The sequence below is a fragment of the Equus quagga genome, unplaced genomic scaffold (genome assembly GCF_021613505.1).
Source record: "Equus quagga isolate Etosha38 unplaced genomic scaffold, UCLA_HA_Equagga_1.0 146_RagTag, whole genome shotgun sequence".
Taxonomy (NCBI): domain Eukaryota; kingdom Metazoa; phylum Chordata; class Mammalia; order Perissodactyla; family Equidae; genus Equus; species Equus quagga.
Genome location: NW_025796728.1, coordinates 2,900,500 through 2,921,635, shown reverse-complemented (window position 1 = coordinate 2,921,635; position 21,136 = coordinate 2,900,500). Strand labels below are relative to the sequence as shown.

At 36.1% G+C, this 21,136-nt stretch overlaps 1 protein-coding gene across 1 annotated transcript in view; it reads right to left on the bottom strand.

The window, feature by feature from the left end:
• Nucleotides 1-21,136, bottom strand: part of LOC124232912 (protein furry homolog-like) — a 243,199-nt gene that overhangs the window by 73,007 nt on the left and 149,056 nt on the right. Inside the window, exons 17-27 of the mRNA XM_046649823.1 lie at nucleotides 19,338-19,509; nucleotides 18,748-18,880; nucleotides 16,448-16,555; nucleotides 13,152-13,389; nucleotides 12,069-12,254; nucleotides 11,718-11,804; nucleotides 9,906-10,174; nucleotides 6,965-7,160; nucleotides 5,749-5,873; nucleotides 4,202-4,259; nucleotides 1,786-1,877 (exon numbers count right to left, since the gene is read on the bottom strand). Coding sequence (XP_046505779.1) covers nucleotides 1,786-1,877; nucleotides 4,202-4,259; nucleotides 5,749-5,873; nucleotides 6,965-7,160; nucleotides 9,906-10,174; nucleotides 11,718-11,804; nucleotides 12,069-12,254; nucleotides 13,152-13,389; nucleotides 16,448-16,555; nucleotides 18,748-18,880; nucleotides 19,338-19,509 — 1,664 coding nt within the window. The remainder of the gene's footprint in view (nucleotides 1-1,785; nucleotides 1,878-4,201; nucleotides 4,260-5,748; nucleotides 5,874-6,964; nucleotides 7,161-9,905; nucleotides 10,175-11,717; nucleotides 11,805-12,068; nucleotides 12,255-13,151; nucleotides 13,390-16,447; nucleotides 16,556-18,747; nucleotides 18,881-19,337; nucleotides 19,510-21,136) is intronic.

Sequence of the window (21,136 nt, the reverse complement as noted above, 5' to 3'; positions counted from 1 at the left end):
ACAAATTCCTAGTAGTCAAAATCAGAATAATATATATTGAAGTTTGCATGGTCACGGTAGTATGCAACTTAATATACAAAAATTAAATGAACATGATTTTGGCCCTCGTAAATATAAAAATAGACAGTACCTCTCAATCAAACGAACTGCTACTGAAATTTGTATTATTCAACCCCATATCCACCTTTAATCAACTACTCAGTGCTAAGGTTACTCCCTCTCCATCGAAATATGTAGCTCTTCAAAATAAGGAGGCATGTGAGATATGGAGGGTCAGCTGAGAGAGGCAGAAAGAAGAAAGACTAGTTCTACCTGTTCTCATAGTTGCCATGCACATTCATATTATGGCCTTTACCATAATCAATAAAAGACCCATTAGGTACTCATTCTCAGCAAGACCCTAGGATAGGGATTACTGGAGTTACAAAAATTTAAGAGAATTCAAGTAAGAGTGCTGGTTTTCAAATCTTCCATCTAGATCTATGGAGTTGCTTCAAGAATCTCTGCAGTCAGATTCTCTTTGAGGCAAGGGTTCTGTGCCTGGAAACCTGACTGGAAGGGGGTCACTTGGTTAGAGTCAGAAATCTCAGAACGCAGTCTTGTTCCATCAGTTATTAAGCATGTGACCAGTATCTACTTCAGAGCATTTCAGTATGAATATGAATGAGTCACCATCTATAAACGTCCTAGGAAGCTGTAAGTGCTGTATAAATGATTAGCTATTACATTCACATTTATTTGCGTCAGCTTTTCCTTCTTACATTGCAAAGGACTTCTAAAACGTATGATTTTAAAAGTAAAAACAATTTTTTAAATAGATGTCAATAGCTTCTTATAAACATCCTAAAGCCATGAAAACAAGTGTGAGGAGTCACAGTGATACCATAGTATATCAAAAATATCAGTCTAGTAAAAATATGTTGAATGAATTTATGATGAAATTTTTTTCTTTATTCCTTAAACAAGTGTTTTTAATCTCTGGGTCATGACTTATTAGTGGATGGGAAACCAATTCAGTAGATTGCAACCTGGCCCAGAATAAAACATTCCTTTAACAAATATTCATTGAGTACCTATTGTGCATCAGGCACAGAGAATCGATTGGGTGAGCAAAGCAAAGACCTCTATACCTTCTTGGCATTCAGACTTCATCCTTTTTTCCCTTAACCAAGGAAATAAAAAGTCCATAATAGTGAAAGCCTTATATTCATTTCTCTTAAAAAAACAAACCTGACGGAATTTTCCTCAAGGGACTGTCCTTTTATTACAACCGCAGCCCCAGGTTTTATGTTTTCATTTGCAAAAAGTGGAAACAGTTAAGAACTAGGTTTGTGGATTTCATAATTTTCCCAGCAGGACAGATTAACAGTTGATTGGAATAAATTTACAAACCTTATAATGTTTAGCCTTTAAATATATGATTTTTTTTTACAAGTCCAGAAGAAATAGATCTTAAAAATGAGGTAAGAAATAGTTGAATCAGTCACACACAAAAAAGGCTACTGTCCACTTACCTAGATTACTAGATTCCAACAAACATCAAAATCATCGCAACATTATATCCAATTTTTGCGTGAAGCAATCCAGCACTAGTGTTTCAATACATTTGTTAACCATTAGTTAATTTGCTGGATGCATCTTTGACTGCTAAATAATGTTTACCGTGATGCAGACAGGGATTTTTTGTTGCAAAGGTGCTTTTCTGTTCCTCTGTAGTTCATGAGAGAAAAAATATTATGTTCCCTAATCATTCCAAAGTTTTAAAAATCAAAATCCAATACCAACCTGTGACTAATGGCACCAGCATCTGCCAGCAGTTCAAATATTCGTACCAGTTGTACTCGTAAAATATCTCGACGCCTGCGCCGTTTCATATTCTATTCCAAAGATACAAAGATATTAATGAAAAGCCCTTCAGGGAAATTGATAGCAAACTTGTTAGTGTAACTTGGAGAGAACAATGTGAATGTCTGAGAGTTAGCAAAATTATGTAGCTTGTGTAATGTAGATTTTGACCATTCTGGTAGCTACTGCATCAAAGAGATATGTGCTGATGGTTTGAAATTAACAAGCCAAATAAAATCACATGACATTTTACATGGTGATACCCCTTATGTGGGGTACAAATAAAACTCCACAGTTACTTTTAGGTGATTTGCCAGTCTGACATCTTTAGAAGAAGTGAAGTGGTTAGCAAACTGTTCTCATTGAATGATAAAAAAAAACTCCCTAAGATACTCCCCAAAACATAACAGAAAAACAGGGAAAATATTGTGAAGGGGACTGAAGAAACCCTACAGATTTTGCTCATGCCAAAGTTTTCCACTTAACAGTTAATTTTGGCACAAAAAATAAATACAAACAAAAACAAAAGAAAACATTTCTTTGATCATTATGGTATGAATAAACATGCTTGTCTTCCTAGGGCCAAAGTCCTAATGCCTAGAGTAACAGCTGTAATGCCTCGACTTGATTCTGCTTCCAACAGTAACTCATATAGCAGTAACATACAGATCTCCTATCTCACTCTCTTCTGTAGCTCATGATTTCATTGATGACGTCATTTGCATAGTACAGAGCAATTCAAGATATATTTATTAGTCTTTCACTTTCGTGCCCACAATCCAGTTTTCTGTCTTCCATAAGCAGCCAATTTGCTGAGAACCAATTCATTAAATTTACTGTTTCTTTTACCTCTTTATAAAGTTTACAGCAATTTATATTGGAAAGGATAGTTTCTTAACAGCCTTTGGGGACTTTTGCAAAGTTTTAGCTAACCCGTTTTCATTCTGTCTCCATAGGAAGACTGTGAGTCTAACGCTCTCTGACTACAACTCACAGTGAAAGCCCATTGCTGTACACAGCTAATCACTTGGAGATAACTTTTTTCCCCTGAAACTCAGAAGTATAAAAATACTGCCACTTAATTTTGTTTCCAATTCTACTTCCCTCTAATAAATCATCCTGCATTGTAACCAAAATGATCGCTCTGCAACAAATCTAATCAATTACAAAATGGGGATGCTATCACTACTCCTCAGGGCTGAATTAAAGAAAGGGAGTGAAGAATTACAGATGGTGTTTTAAAGCCTCTGAAAGAGTAGCTACTGTCACCATCTCCGTCTCCCACTTAAATTCCTCAGTGGATCTCCAACGTTAACAGCAGGGACTCTCAAAAAGTGTTCTACATCTAAGGTGCTTAAAAAAAAAAGAAAAAGTTTTCTGGGCTCCACTCCAGGGATTCTCATTCTATGGGTCCAGTAATCGGTAGTTTTTAGCAACCTCTCCTGGTAATTCTCAGACGCCACTGGCATATGCTGACCACTGGTCTACTTGATAAAGCTGAAACGAGGAGTCTTTCAGGAAACAGTTCCTATCTTGCTTTCCAGCCTAACCGATCACTTTCCCCATAAGATAATCACACGAAAGAATGTGCAATGTCTAAATTCTTTTATAAAGTGTGCAAATGCTGTTCCTCTGCCTAGAATGTCTTTCTCTTGCTTGTCCACTGGGGAACATGCTTTAAAATTCACCTCAAATGTCAGTGCTTCATCTGTAATGCCTTCTCTTACTCCACAGGCAGAGTCGGAGGCTTTCTTCTCTGTAGCTTGTGTAACCTGTTATCTATGACTTTGAGTGTGTCATACATTGTTATAATTATGGTTTACATATCAGTCTGTCCCACCAGATCTTTGGTTTCTAAAAGCTGCTCAAAACCCACACAGATCTGTAGGTTTAGGGATCTAGAGCTGGGGTTGGCAAAATATGGCCCTCGGGCCAAATCTGGCCCACTGCTGCTTGTTACTGTAAATAAAAGTTTTATTGGAATATAGCCACACCCACTTGTTCAGTAGTCTATGCAGCAAAATTGAGCAGTTGCAACAGAGACAGTATGGCCTGCAAAAAGGAAAATATTTACTATATGGCCATTTATAGAAAAGGTTTGCCAACTGCAGTCTAGACTCTGACTGTCCTCACTTCAGCTAGAGCATTTTAACATCTGTTTTCAATAACGGGTTTCTGCATGAGATCTCCTGTGGGGGACAGAAAAAAGAGTTCTCTATATTAAAAAAATGCTGAAAACTGCACTAAATAATCTTTTACTTCTTTCTGAATTTCTAACTTTTGGCATAATGTGTAGAATATAGAAGAGAGGTAAGTGTTGGCCAAATATTTAATGATAGAATACTACACAGCTTACCTCTGGCCTTCTTTCAAGTGCTTCTTTAATTATGGGATGCAATTCCTCTATCAGTTCCCTAGAAGAAAAATGGTATTCGTTCACTTAATTAAAGCCGAACAGATCACTCCGACATGTGTGAATATGTAAATATAATGATGTAAACTGATAAGTGTTAACCCTAACCCTATTGTTTTAAACACAACTTTTGTTGTTTTGTTTTAGTTATAAAATAACAAATGCACACTGAAGAACACTTGGAAAACAGAAAAAAATGGTATAGGCCACTTATTCTCATTTGTAGACATAAGTACTATCAAGATTTCTGTTCAATCATTTTGCAGCCCACATACATTTTACATAATTGAAACCCTATCAGATGTAAGATGGTACCTTTTTTCCTTTACATAATATTAGCATAATCACTTTCACATATCATTAGTTAATTCATAACATTCCATTACACGGTAGGATACCATAAATTTCCTAACCATTTTCATTTATTACTGATTTATTAAATTTTATCTAATTTTTGTTATTATAAATAATGCTTCAGTGAATATCTTTGTCTTCATTTCTGATTATCTCCTTAGGATTAATTCTTACAAATTAAAATTAATGAGTCAAAGGGTATGAACTTTATGAAAATGATAATTAATCTTTGCTTATACTCTGATTTTAAGTGGAAAATGTGCTCATTGTAGAAGATTGGGATAATACAAAAGGTATAAGAAGAAAGTAAAATCTGCCCACAATTTCATCATCTATAGAAACCACTGCGGACATTTGAAGTGTTTGCCTCAGAACTGTGTGTGTTTATGCAAATTTGTTTTTTCAGAAGTTGAGATTATTTTTGTATCCCATTTTTTCTATTACCACAATAGTGTATGTACCTGTCACAAAATAATCTTCCAAAACTTCACTTATAATGAATGCTATCCCATATCTATAGACAAATTACAATTTATTAACCTATTCTCTATTGTACGTTATCCTGGACATAAAACATCAAACATCACCTCATATCAATAGAGGACAATCTTAAAAGAATAAATTCAGGGACCAGCAGGCAGTAATAAGGCAGAACCTCAGGCAAAAATGAACAATTTCCTTCATTAATATCAAAAACATCAAGAATGATATAAAATATATACATAAATAATGCTTTTAAAAATAGTCTAATTCTCTTAAACAAGAAGGGGAAAAACTGTAGTTTTCACCAACGGATCAAGATTACAAATTAATAGAATCACTGTGTAAAGAAATCAAATAGGAAAATATTAAAGATTTACATGGCGTTTTATTTCTGGAACATATTTATACAGTCTATATTTGATTTTAATAATTGTTCTGTGAAGAAAACAGGGTAAATCTTATTTACTCAATCAAAATGGGAAAATAAAGGCTCAAATAACTTAAATGACTAGTTAAATGTTACACAGCTGGTTAAGCCATAAAAGTCAGAACAGTTATGCACCCATCCTGATGATAAGTACTCCACCCGCGCCATCTCTCCAAGTAGTCACATTTGCTATTTTAGTGTGTAGAGAAAACAGAAAGATACTTACCTAAAAGCTCCTGGGTTGGTCCTGCCAAGACCGAGAACAAGGGATTCTGTGATTTCCATGCTCTCAGAGCGCATCATGGGAACTATGTGCTTAAACAAGGATGAAGGGGATGGGATGCCAATAATCTGGAAAAATAATGTTATATTTATAACAGCACTAATGGTAGTACATCCAACTAAATAATGTGACATTTCAACAATATTTGGTCAAGGACAATGCACAGAGGAAATTTTAGTATGAATGGTGCTTCAAAATTCGCCTGTTGTGCACATAACCTGAAAAGGTTAAACAATTTGTCCAATGACTCATTGCAAGTGTGCTAACAGACTTGGGCTCTGCGACTCTTAATTTCTTATAGATACTTACCATCCCCTAATAGGCTGACTCCCTCCATCAGACCGTCACTGTCTTTTGATCCGTAAAAATGAGTAGAAAACAACTACTTCTAAAGGAGTCATCGGTGTTGAAGTTAGACACCCAGGTCTTAAATTTTGTAAATTTCCTTCAACTACCTCAGAATATTTTGTATCGTATCAGAGACTATACAGCTGTTGTTACCAAGTATCATTTGTACCACTACATAATTTAGGCAAATTCTAAAAAGGTAATTATTTAAACGACTCCTTTTGGACATGGAAAAGTGTGAGAACTACAGGAAATAGAATAAAGGAAGACAAGGATGAAAATTACTTTAAAAATATTCATTAACAGGGGCCAGCCCAGTGGCATAGTGGTTGGGTTCACAAGCTCTACTTAGGCAGCCCAGGGTCTGCGGGTTCGGATCCCGGGTGTGGACCTACATACTGCTCATCAAGCCATGCTGTGGCAGTATCCCACATGCAAAATGGAGGAAGATTGGCACTGATGTTAGCTCAGTGATAATCTTCCTTAAGCAAAAAGAGGAAGACTGGCAACAGATGTTAGCTCAGGGCCACATCTTCCTCACCAAAAAAAAAAAAAAAAAAAAAATCATTATGATGAATTTAATGAGCAAATGAGCATGGTCGTTTCTCCCCAAGAACAAACTATACATATTATTGATTCCAACTAGGAATCCATAAAAATAGTAATGGGATTTCTTGAACTACTTTCATTATTAATGCAAGTAACTAATACCCTTTTCAACCAAGTTACTTCATTGTCCTGGAAAGAAATTTTAAAACATTACTACTTCTATGGTGCCATTCAGATTCAATGACAGATCTGAAAAACTTACTTTAGAATCAATGCTATAGCCACTGTCCGGGGTAGACGCCAGTGTCTCAGGAGGAGAACACCTTACAGAACCTGCAGATGCTGAAGACGAGGTGGATGTTGCTGCACTGCAGCAAAGAAGCAGGTAGTTCCTCCACAGGCCAATGTAGGAGTCACTGCTCGTGGTAGTATTTACTTTCTTGGCATTGATGGGGCTACTAAGGAAAAAAAAAGGAAGAAGAAAAACAGGTAGATATAAATAATACAACATATTTTAAAATGTTTTCTTTAACTAATGCTAAGTTTCTATCATTTTAGGGGAGATCGTTCTCATCTAGTTTTCATTAGTACTAAATCTTTGTGGAATGATACGAGATATAAATGAATACAATATTAGATCGAAAATTAAAACGTATTACAGGATCATTTTAACACGATCTACTATTCCTGTGAAAAAACTTAATATTTTATCAGGCCACATTTTATAACTAATTATATGTGTTTAGTGTAGAACAAAATAAAAATTACCTTTACTGCCACATCAAAATAAGCACTGTATATTCTTCTACACACCTTTAGTTCATATATATGTATATATAAATGCATGAATACCTCTCTTTTAACATATAAAAATTGAATAATATTGTTTCTTTTGTTTTATATTCGCTTTTTGTATTAAACATATATTTTTAACATCTTCCATGTAAATTAATATACTTCCATGACATTATTTTTGATGACCATATGCTATATCAATATACAGATTACCTAACTTTTATATGGCCAAACTTTCATTGTTGGACATTTTATTTTCTTTTGTTTTCTCCCCAAAGCCCCAGTACATAGTTATATATTGTAGTTGTGAGTTGTTCTAGTTCTTCTATGTGGGATGCGGCCACAGCATGGCCTGATGAGCAGGTGCAGGTCCAGGCCGAGGATCCGAACTGATGAACCCCAGGCCACCAAAGCAGAGCGTGTAAACTTAACCACTCGGCCACAGAGTCAGCCCCCTGGACATTTTAGCTAATAGCAATTTCCCCCTATTATATACAACATTATACATTTGCATATATGCTTAATTATAATAAAAGGTGAATTAGTTTCTTGGGTAAATTCCTGAAAAGAGAATTTCAGAGTCAAAACAATATCCACATTTTTAAGGCTTCTGTCAAATTTCTGTCTTAAAAGATTAGACCAAGAAACTATTTTGAAACCATTCCATAAATCTTCCCAAACACCAAAATTCCATGGGGATTAAGGACTGAGAACAAAACAAAAACAGGAAAAATACTGATACACACTATTTGCCTTCAGTCAATTTATAACATATTAAGATAATATGTATACACACCACTTCATTAATTCCGCAACAGTGTCTTAGTGTGTTAGAAAATGTTCTGAGCACTGATGACAGTAGTGGGAAAAAAACCTGTAAAAAAACCAGCGCCATTGTGTGTGCTGGGGGAGACATACAATAAAGAAACAAATAATGTCAGATGGTGCTAAGTTTGATGAAGAAGAATAGAGTAGAAAGGGGAGAGAGGGAGTAGTCATAGGAGAGGGGCTTATAATTTAAAATATGGTAATTAGGGGAGACCATAAATAAGATCACGTCATGAATGCTATGCAAGGTGGCGAGCGTCAATCTTCATTAAAAAAATAACACCCAATATACACAATACCTGAGAATCTACATAGATATATAATTAGCATGTACATACAGAAATACCAAAAATATATATACTAAAATCTAAAAGAAGGAATGATTACTCTGGGTTGGAGATGTAAAAGGTGGCTTGAAAAATAAGGTGGAATTTGAGATATGTCAGATATGGACATGGGGGGGTTGGGGAGACAAAAGGCATTCTAGGCACATGTGAACAAAAGCTCATAGAATGGAAACTGTGGACCACGGTGAGTGAACTTCGAGAGGTTCATTTTGGTTCCAACATAAGAGTACATGGATGGCAGTGACAGAAAATAAGGAAAAAAGTACAAACTGAGCCAGGTTTTGAAAGCCTTTAATGTGAGCCTAAGGTGTTAGATTTATCCAGGTGCTGGGTTTATATGGGCAAGTTATACGATGAGAGGACTCATTCCATGCAATCTGATCAATGGCGTACTGGATAGATGAAATCAGGAACTCAAACTCAGGTTCAAAAATTCTCTTCTATATTTAAGAACAAGAAGAAATTAACTCCAGTTTATAGTGACCTTGGTCAACTCTCCATCACATACTCAGTTACTGCAAATCTTTATGATTATCCTCAAAACCACAACCCAATGTCATTATCACTAATCTCCGTTAGCAGATGGCCGTTCTTATAATGTCATCAGGAAAAGTAAGGTCCTTGAGCTCGGTTTCTCTTTACTTCTCAGCCTTTGTCTGCAAACTTATCTATATCCACATCCATACCCATCTTCAGATCCTTTCATCATTAATTCTTTCATTCAAAATACATTCACTGGGGCCAGCCCGGTGGCACAGTAGTTAAGCGCGCATGTTCTGCTTTGGTGGCCTGGGGTTCGCCGGTTCGAATCCTGGGTGTGGACATGGCACCGCTTGGCAAGCCGTGCTGTGGTAGGCGTCCCACATATAAAAACAGAGGAAGGTGGAAACAGATGTTAGCTCAGGGCCAGTCTTCCTCAGCAAAAAGAGGAGGATTGGCAGATGTTAGCTCAGGGCCAGTTTTCCTCAAAAAAAAAAAAACATGCACTGGACACATACTCTGTACCAAGCACTGTGTCATTAAGTAAACTAACAATTACAATTTGTTGAGACTAAATTATATGAAAAGGATTATGAGACTATATCCTTCACAACGTTCATCTCTCTCCTTAATACATCAATACATTATGGCCTGTTACTTACGGGTTTCCAATTTGTACAACTTTTCAAATACATACGTTATGAAAACTGATAGTCTATACATTTTAAAATTTACATTAGGAAAATAACTTACTTTATATCAACTTGTGGGGACAATAACTGGAGTCTTGTGTATGCAAACATCCAAGCATAGCTCACAGCTGTGGAGCAGTGTTTCGGAAGGTTTTCTTGCTTTAAAAAACTGGAGAGACTTATAATCCATGGGTCTTGGCCTTGGGTCACATGTGCAAATATCCATATGTGTGATGGACTGATCACATCAAACTGGTGGCTGATAGGAGAAGAGTTCCATTCTGCTAACGTCTGTAAATCTATTGAGCTAGGGCAATACAGCAAAGTCGTCTACGCAGAGAAAAAAAAAATTGATTATTGCACATTTCAATAACTTTCAAAGTTTTGCCATATGAATTGCTTTAAACTGTAAGTTGTCTATTGGTAGTTTCTAGAACAGAGGTTCTAAAACAGGGAAAATAGGAGGTTCGAGTTGGGTTTAAGGAAGGGGATGAAAAGCTCCATTAGCCACACCATGCTTGAAGGGAGTAGTTTGAGTAGTAAATTCCTGAAATGGCATGTAAGGTTTTTGTGCATGTGCATAAATGCTTTTTTCTGGAGAGACATTCCACAGCTTTCATTACTCTCAAAAAGATCTATAACCCAAAAAGGTTAAGAACCACTACTTACATAATTCACATATGAATACGCAACTTTCATGGGCATACTGAAGCTGCTAGAGAACTCAAAAATGAACCATTAACTTCCATGCTGATGCACCCTATATAGGCATAAGTGGAACAGACTGGAAAATGGGCTCCTCTCTAGAGGTACAGATTCTTAAATTTTTGCTCAATAATACTCTGAGCTCTTATACTGAAGAGATAAAAATTTACCTTCAGAGCAAAACATATATATATACATTTCTGCAACAACAACAATGAAAAATGGAATCTTAAACTGAACACAGGCTCAATTCATTCTATCATTCAACAGATATTTATAAAGCATCTGCTATGAGCCAGGCATGGCTTGAAGCACCAGAAGAGAGTCATTCACGACTCCTTTTGTTGGCATAATTCATGGTTAGTAATCTAAAACAGAATTCTTTAAATGTACAGATTTATAATCATCTCTTAGATTTATAAAATTTTATTATTATTTTTCTTGGTTATACATAACTCATGAGTTCTAAGAGCCAAATGTTATGCCGAAAGCACAGAAACTTCTTGTCCATGTATTCCAAGACAGGAAGAAAAAAATTTCAAGTAGTAAAGTTTGATAGTTATTCCTACATCAATCGAAATATTGATATATGGCCCTTTTTTTTTCAAATCCAGCTAAGAGTTTGCGTAAGCTTTCTCAGCAATGTGTTTGTTGACAAAGTTTTATTCTTCTTTTTAATGCGTCAAATTACATAAGACTCACATAAAATACTACATATTTACCCCATTGCTCTTATGTGTCAAAGCAAACAAATATACTCATTGAACGCAAGGGTGCAATTTTTTGCTTTGAATTTCAACACATATCTTTTTCCATAGCATTTTAACCAGTATATATATGTCAAGAATATTATATGCCATAATAACTAGCAGATAGTAGTCAATAGTAACATTAGATTTAAGAGAAGCTTCTCAGGTTGGAAAGATTGAGATTTTACAAAGATAAAGTATTTTTATTTCTATGGGGAAGAGTAATGACCATAGCATAAACTAGTGTCACTTCGTCTGTGTGTGTGCCACCTTTTTAAAATTACTTTTTATTTTTAAGGCAATTTACAGTTTTCAAAAATACTTTCTAGCATTACATTTGTAAAGGAAATTCACGTATGTATGTATGTATGTCATAAGTTCCAAAACAAGACTGAACAACATGAAATCAGCATAGTTACCTGATCAGCCCCAGTAAGATGTATGAAGCTCTCAAGAATGGATGGGCTCAGCCTGTCCATCACATCTATGGCTAATTCATCATCACCCTATAAAAGAGACATCATGTGTCTAAAAAAATTTAGGAATGTTTAAGAAAAGTAGCCAAACCTAAGTAAACATTAAAAACTCAGTTTAGCCTTATTTGTTACAAATGGAATGGAGGGCAGGCGGGTTAATTTAGACTCTGTCAAAAAGACTTTGTTAAAAAGTTATATCTGTGCAGTAGTAACAGAAATACAGAATAAGGATGGACAAAAGGACAGTTTTTAAGTACTTTCATTAGGTAACAAAATGAAATGCCTAAATCTTACCTTAGGTATTTCCAAAAGTGCAAATAAAGCCCGTATTTCCCTAAGGACACTGACGGCTAATCTCCGAGTGGCCTGTCGACTGCTACAGAGAATGACGAGTGCAAACCCTTCGACCACATGGAATACATTGGAAAACGGGCTCCTTTCCAGAGGCGGGGGATGAGAAGCTCCATTAGCCACACCATGCTTGAAAAATAAAGAGAATTTTAAAATAAAATAAAATGTATGCATACACATCCCAGTCAAACAATTAATAAAGGGTAAAGCAAATCATAAAAATTATGGCCATACGTCTGCCTCAGCTCAAACAATTTAAGTAATATTTAATTTATAAAAATGTAATCATATACACAGGGAAGAAAATCCATTTAATTGGCAGTCTGAATATGAATTCTGTACCTAACTTCTATCATTCTCTGGCTACTCTGTAACCTTGGAGCTGACACTATTAACTACTCTTGGTCTAACATTTCTATGTGAAAAATGTAGGGGCTGGATTGGAGCCTTTGTACTCAAAGTGTGGACCAGTGGCATGACTTCCCCTAGGAGCTTGTTAGAAATAGAGATTCTCAGGCCCCTGCTGATGTGTATGCTCATTAAAGGTTGAGAAACTGGGTGGCTTAGATGATCCAGCTCTAAAATTCCAAGGATCTATAACTTAGACATTATCAAAAGTCAATAATTTGAGCACGTTTATGGTTAAGAAGCCCAGATACTGTATTTAGGAAACAAGGACTGGTATCATGGATAACATAATCAAATAACTCAAATGGAAGGCTACCAAAAATTTTCACTGTATCGGATTTAAACATATTGGAAACAACCTAAATGTGAGCTAGAATTGCCTCTACTTTCTGTGTTCGTCCAAACCTAACTGTTACCAAAGGAAGACGGGTGGAAAGGTTAGATGCACAAACGCTATATATTTAATATATGAACTATAGGAAAGTTCAGCTTAAGGGATGAGGAACACTTTTAAAGTGAATAAAACTAATAAAATTTTTAGTTTTTGAGAAAGTCAATATATAGAACATCATTATTGGTCATTTACATACAAAGGGACAGTGAGAAAGAATTTGGTACCTGTGAGTCCTGATTTTTGTTATGCATTTGGGTTGCTTGTTTCCACTGATTTATTAATTGTACCAACATTCTTACAGCGCTATCGAGAAGCGTGGGATGGACATCAGTCACTTCACGAACAATAAAATAAACAAATCCTGAAAGAACATCCTCCCGCCAATCTGGAAAATCAAGCATTAGTGCCTGCAGAGTATTGAAAGCCAGAGCACGCAGTTCTTCATCCATATGAACTGTGAGCCTACCAAGAACAAAATTCCATTAGCGAACCTCCAAACCTTCCAAATAGCTTCAGCATCTAGAACTTAAAACTAACAACTTAAAAAACATGTCCTCTTAATTGGTTTGTAAGAACTATGAAGACAGGAACCAATGTTCACTTTTTTTGTGCTATATTCATCCTTATGTTAGTCTTTACTCATTGCTTAAATTCACATATGAATCTATTGATATTATTTGGTATTTTTACTGTAATTCAGAACATTAAGTTTGATCATAATTCAAATGCTGTACTTTAGAAAATAAAGGTTGACATATTAGAATTACATTAAAAAATTCTTTAATTCTTCAAATACCATGTGTATACCATCCTATAATCCATCAAAAATTATGCCCAATCATATAATACCTTAGGACTATCACAGTTATTTAGTCCTTTATATCACTAGAAAAGACGAGAAAAGACGTGATTTATCTCTATCATTCCTTTCATGCTGCTGAGGTTACAGTTAAACATCAAATGGCTGATTGTGAAGAAGGAAATACAAATTAAGATGGAATCAATTTAACAGAAATAATTCTTGAAGGTGAGAATGAGAATAAACTTAGGAGCAACATCATAAATGGGGTATGCCTAGAAAAAAATGAAAAAAATGTATCGAACTAACACAGAAGGCCCTAAAGAGAGTTCAAGTCTAAATAAGTTAGAGGAGAGGCTACATAAAATTACCTTTTAAAGACATCAAAACAATATGAGGACATGAACAAAATATTAAAGGATTTTAACAGAACATAAAGAAGAGAATGATGAACAAGAAAACTATAAAAGATGGCTGCAGTGGTGAAGCCACCAAACACAATGCTATACGCATAAGAGTTTCTGATTTAGGGCTGAAAAGGATTATTTGAGTGATTAACCATCAAGACAAATGCATTAGAGCTGGAAACAGCCTGAATGAATAAGATAAGTAGGTAATATTAAAAATATGCCACAATTACATGCTTGGGAAGCTGGGAGGATGGAGTTATCCACAATGACAGAGGAGGAAAGCTGTGTGGTTTAGGTGAAAGGAGATATCACAGTCTTCACCCTGCTGAACTCAGTTCTGGTCTTCACTAAGCCAACCTTCAACTGACAATGAGACTGAAGAGAAAATTTATTACAGCTAGACAGACTCGGGAGTAAGCCACGAAGCAGCAGCAGTTATAGAAGCACATAGGAAATACCATATAGGGTCAGATTAAGGATCTCTAGCCCAGTGTCTGTCTCTGATAGTGGCGCCAAAGCAGCTACTGTGGGAGAGGAGAGTGACTGTCTCTATGATGCTGATTTTAAAGGTGATTTCAACTTCCCTTATTAAATCCACGAATGTGTAAATATCATCTTAACCTATTTGTGTGACTCTGGGTACATATGCATGAGAACAACAATGCAGCCTGGCTAATTCAAGGCAGGGGAACTAATTAACTTTCCTGAGAGACAGCACACAGGTCTACAAATTTACTGCCTATCTTTGATTTGTTTGTTTGCTTGCTTTATTTTTAAGTAAATAAGTTTTAGTCATCACAATTCCAAATGATAGGAATAGAGGACAAAATAGAACGGACCTTAGAATCTTTCTCTCTGCTGAAGTAAATTAATTAGTAAATGAATATCACCGGGGAAAAAAGCAAAGTACACAGCAAAGCAAATTGTCATCCACTGTTCAGGAGTTCTCTCCTCTAGGCTCCCCCATCCTGCCCCTCCTAGATGCTGCTTCATTTTAGTGAGGGATATGGGATCACTATCCACAGAGATGTACGTGAGTTAAATTGAGGTGGGAGGAGTACAAACAGAATTGAATGATACTTGTTTACTGCTTTCCCAAGGAATAACATTATAAACAATGAAACTCCTTTTCTCTCCCTAATGCTGATTATCAACTTTGTAACTCTGCAATCTACTTCACAGCAAAAATTAAGAGACACAGTGGGAAAGGCTGAATTTCTTTCACGGTGCATTTTCAAAGTAACTCCTCCCTCTCCTCATAATCCTAAAAAGAGACAAATAGCATTCTATCTCTGATGGCAGCCTGCAACAGTTGAGGGTAGGGTTGTGCATGGGTGTGTGAAATGCCAGGTTTTTCAAGGAAGTAGAAAGGGTTGCTGGAGCTGTCTATTAACTGTTTATTCATTGTGAATTTAACTGAAGGCTTAGTGACAAGTGCTAAGCAACCAGTAAATGTCTTTCAATATAGCCAAGTATCACTGCTCTAGGATAGTCATCTACTTGGCTTTTCATTTAGGGCAGGGCTGGCAAACTATGGCTAAGGGCCAAATCCAGCCAGGCGCCTGCTGGAACACAGTCACGCCCGTCTCTTTACATGGTGTCTACAGCTGCTTTTGTACTACAAAGGCAGCATTGAGTAGCTGTGACCAAGACCATATGATCTGCAATCCTAAAAGATTTATTATTTGGTCCTTGACAGAAAAAAGTTTGCTGACTCCTTACCAAGAGAATCCCTAAATACATCAACAAACCAGTTTTTCCATAAGCCATCACCTCAACTTAGAATTAGTTTTGGGAGCTAGTATTTCAGTTTGGTTATTATGCTATTTACTCATTTTATAGAGATATGACATGCCGAATAGAGGAAAAAGAGACACAAACCCGAACCCTGTGGGGACTACAATAACAAAAAAGTGCAAAGGAGACCTGGTCACCACCCTGGGTGCAAAGGAAATGACTGAAGGAGTCAACACAATAATTAATTGCCTAATGGGTATCATTATACCTGATAAGGCTCACATGCTAGGGGATGATGGGTTCCATAAATCCCAAGAAACAGTACTAGATGGAAAGCTAGGGAATTGAAAAATAGGATTTGTAGGGGAATCCAAAAATTTAAAAGTTAAAAATGAGTGGGGAGAACGTGTTTAACAAAACATAAAAGAGAAAATGGGAGTTTAGAAGGTAAATCAAATAAAGGATTAAAAATGTCTTTATTATTACTTTTTTCATAACAGTAACAAGGCTGTGCTAGAAATTAAAAGGTATCAAAAAAGAAAAATTAACATAGCAAACAGCAATTCTTATTTACCTTGCTAATAATTCAATGAGGTCAGTTCTACTCATGCCATCAGGAATCAACCTTGGAATAGCAGCAATGCAAGTTCGAAACAAATCAATTTTGGGTTTTCTTTCTCCCCTGAAAAATAAATCACAACAGGACTTAATAAGAAGTGTATTATATATGTTAAACAATGAAAGCAAACTTGGAAAAATAACTATAGAAAATAGGAGCTCATCTCTGAAAGTTTAATGTATTTAATATAAAAAGAGTGCACACAAATCCAGTAAATAACTATCAGTTTATAAATGGGCAAAAGACTACAGAGATAACTCGGGAAAAGACAGAGTTAGTAGGCAAAAAAAGGTTTTCAGGATTTAGAAAATAAGCATAGGAACTATTATGTTAAAATAATAAACATTATTTAGGTAAATTATGATACAGTTATTTCAAATTAATAAATAAAATTTATAATATTTAGGCTTCAATAAATAATAATTATTAAATAACACTAAATAATATTGGTTATTTGGGGGGGCCTAGAAAATTAACAAAAAGATTTTTTTCATTTAATATCATTTACTAACAAGGGTCTTGGAAAACACATATTCTCATAAACCACTGTTGGCATTGCCTGTTCCTGTCTTTTTATTTTACTTCAGGACATACGAACATGTATACCCAAACATACATATTTAAAATTTTTATGTAATAAAATGTGTCAATTTTTTGAAAATTCTCTGGTTCTTTCAGAGGCTTAATACAATTTTATTCTACTCTATTTTCTTTGAGTTATCCAATGACTTTATTTATTTTAAATATCTAACCTCTCAATACACTGATTTTTATTTTGGTCTCTATTTCAAGGTGAGGTTTTAAGGTAATTTATTTTATCTAAATTGCTCTTTAGTTGGCCTAATAAAATAATTCTCATGTAGAAAAGAATTTGAATCTTTTAAGCATTTTGGGTCAGTATTCCTTATAGTGGCAATGGGCTTGCTACCCACTTTTAGAGATTTTATATAGTCGGTCTTCTCTTTGCATGGTTCCAATATGCATGAATTTTAGTTACCACAATTTAGTTAAATAACACCAGACCCCAAAGCATGGTTCAGTTTTCAGTTACTACATGCTAACTATAAGTAATTGCATAAAGAAGCTTCCCCGTTGGCTCTTCATTCCACAAATCATGATGTGAATAACAGATGTACATCATAATCAGGGACAATCACGTCACTTTTTTCAAAATCTGCACGTTATTCGGTTCACACACAGCGTAGTGGTGTTGCTTCCTTGTCTCCAGCAATAAATTCAGGTGACATTTTACAACAATGGATAATCAAAAGAGGAAACTGGCCAACAAAGATTAAAGTGCAGCAAAGAAAGGAAAGTGATGTCACTGGTAGTGAAATTGGAATCAAACATTAATGGAGTTACAGAAGAAATAGCTGAGCGGGCAATGCTGACACTGCTATCGTTGGAGACTGTACATAGGCAGCCAGAGGAACTTAGTGAGGGCAAACTTATTGACATAAATGAGGAAAGTGGTTGTGACGAAAAGGATGAAGATGTCCCAGAAGAAGTAACGCAGGAAAAAACCTTCACATTAGAGAAACTCTCATAGATATTAGCATATACTAGTACATAATAACTGTGTATTAATTAAATTGAGAGATCCAATATCCAATTTGCTAATCTAAGACCTATAATGCAGATATTAATATCTAAAAAAAATGCCCTCCCTTATAGAGAATATGTAGCTACTTCTTAGCAAATAAAAGAAGTTATTGCCATAAAATGCATCCTCCTGAGGACGAAGTTCCTAACAGTAAAGAAAAAAGATGCTGGGATGACAAGCAGCGACAAGGCTGGGGATGGGGTAGGGTGGGATAAAGTACTGTTTTGAAAATCCATTCATACATTATTCCCCTCTGTACCCCTGGCTCCCAGGAGATATTCAGGTTTTTTTGTGGGTTTTTTTGCTGTTGTTTATCAGGGCTCTAAAAATAAGAGCATTTGTTTGACTTAATAAACCAATCATGTCCAGACACACATGGGTTAACTGGGATTTATCTATCGCTCATGGAATAACTACAGGGCTTTGTGACTGACAACAAACTAGACTGGAATCCAGGATGACTTTTGCTGTCTCTTCTAGTCTGACAGCACTTTAAAGAATAAAACTGAGCATGTGGAAGGAAGAGCTGCAGCAGCCGGCAATACAGGAGAGCTCCAGAGAGAAAGGAAGGAAATCAGTAAGCAAGAATCAATCATCTATACTTTTCTATGAAAAGTGAAACAGCAATGAAGAAAAATAATTTATTACATACGTGATCATATCTTCAGGCTCCTTGTTAGACATCTGCACGCTAGTCATACACATTGGCCTCCCAACTTCTTTGTCCAAATGTCTGAGAATGCTATCTAATGCTTTTCTCACTTGAGGATAGTAAACTGACATTCCTAGGGGAAAAAACCTCACAGTTATAAAATGTCAGATATTAGATAAAGAATAGTTACAGTTACCTTCTGTAAAAATAAAAGCCTATTAATCTTTAAATGACATTAGATTATTATTGTTATAAAAGAAGGAATTTCGACTGTGATATACTTTATCCCTGATGATCAGTTTCAGCATTTTGGAGAAAAATGCGTAAAAATTATGCAGAGAACTAAAATTAATTTGAAGGAAGGACAAAATGCAGTGAATAGTATCTTTCAAAAAATAAGGATTTTAGCAGAAGACTCCTAACATGAAGACATATAGGTGTTATCAAAAATGTATTCATTTTTGTATCACTCTTTATACCAGAATAACAATTATTAGGCAAATACACACATTTTAGATTTGATCTAAGCTTTTAAAAAAGAATATTAAACTGTAACACAAAGCAATTTATTTATTCCAGTTAACACTAACCTATGACTTTTGCTTCTTCATCTGTCAAGGTTTTATTGAGAAAAATTTTCTTTACACGAAGAGTGTTTCCCGAGGGAAGAATGACCCCTGTCGTCGGCATTGGTGGCTCGCCATCTTTCTGCTGCAAGCTGTCTGCTATTACCAGGAAGACTCGGAGGCCTATGTTCATTCTCTTCAGAGAAAAAAGTTCCAAAATAAAGAAGTCAGAGTGTCAGAAAACATCTTTTTTTTTTTTTTAAAGGGGATGTTTATTTATTTATTTATTTATTTATTTCTTGCGGAAGATTAGCCCTGAGCTAATTACTGCCAATCCTTCCTCTTTTTGCTGAGGAAGACTGGCCCTGAGCTAACATCCATGCCCATCTTCCTCTATTTTATATGTGGGATGCCTACCATAGCATGGCTTTTGCCAAGCTGTGCCATGTCTGCACCTGGGATCCGAACCAGTGAACCCTGGGCCACCGAAAAGCAGAACATGTGCACTTAACCACTGCGCCACGGGCCCAGCCCCCCAGAAAACATCTTTTTTTCATGTTAAAAACATCTCATCAAGTAACACTGCAGGATGGAAGTAGGACAGCAGGAAAACTAACCTTTCTGTCCAGTATTTTTTAACTAGTCCAGGCATTAGAGTTTGCTTTAATATCAAACTTCCAAATGCCACCCACTCAGTTCAGAGGTCAACTGGCTCTCCTATTCTCCACAAAGCTTATTTTAAACCTCTTCTGTCCTTGTGTAACTTTCCTACACTCCTACCATCCCCTCCTTCTCTCTCGCCAGATGATTTGTCTCCTACTTTACAGAAAGAAAAAACCATCACCTTTCCTCAATCTCGCACCTGAATACATACCAGTCTACTTATATCTGCACCTCCTTCCCCACTCCTTTGCTCTCCTTGCAGATGAGGGGGTGCTGGTCTTCCCAGCTGTTAGAATCCCATCTGCTCTTGTTTCTTCAAGAACATTACACTATCAATTATCCCTTCCCTTTCTTGTATCTTCAATATTTCCCTTTCAACTGAATATATTCCATTTCTGTTAACTGTCCTCAACTATCTTTAATGGAATAAGCCCTCCCCATAATACTCCTCTGATGCAACTCTCACTCATCAGTGACGATTCTGCTCAAACGGTGGGCACCTTTCCTGCATCCTGTTTGACTTTTGAGCAGCACAGGACACTGTCAAGTAATCCTTCTTTCCTGAAACACTCCCTTCCTTCGATATGTCCATGCCACTGCTGGCTGCGTCATCTCTGCCCACGTTTCAGGTTTAGCCTTCTTTATCTGGATGTTCAATGCTACACTGCTTCAAGACAAGGTCCTAGGCTGCCTTCTCCTATCATTATGTATTCTCTCCTGAAGTAATTTCATGTGTATACATGGCTTCATTTACCACCAGGACCAGATCACCCACTAATTTTAAGCCTCACTTCTCTGAACTCGGACTCTCAGACTCATTTGACATCTCTACTTGAATGTCAAAAAGATACCCCAGATTAGATACGCTCACACCAAATGCACTTTCCCCTCAAACTTAATCCCTTCTCAATGTTTCTTTTCTCAGTAAATGATCTTCTCTCCATCTGTACCATGCTATTTCAGCCCAAGCTGCCGTTATCACTGACCTACACCGGTGATCTCTAAAATGGGTATGTGCATCCCAGTGGGTGTGCAAGATAGTTCACTGGAATACAGAGAGAAAGTAAAACTTTTATTTATGTATTTTTTGTTACCTAAATAAGATTAAGGTTTTAAGCTTTACTCATCTTTACATATGACACAGTAATGGTGCCCTCCCT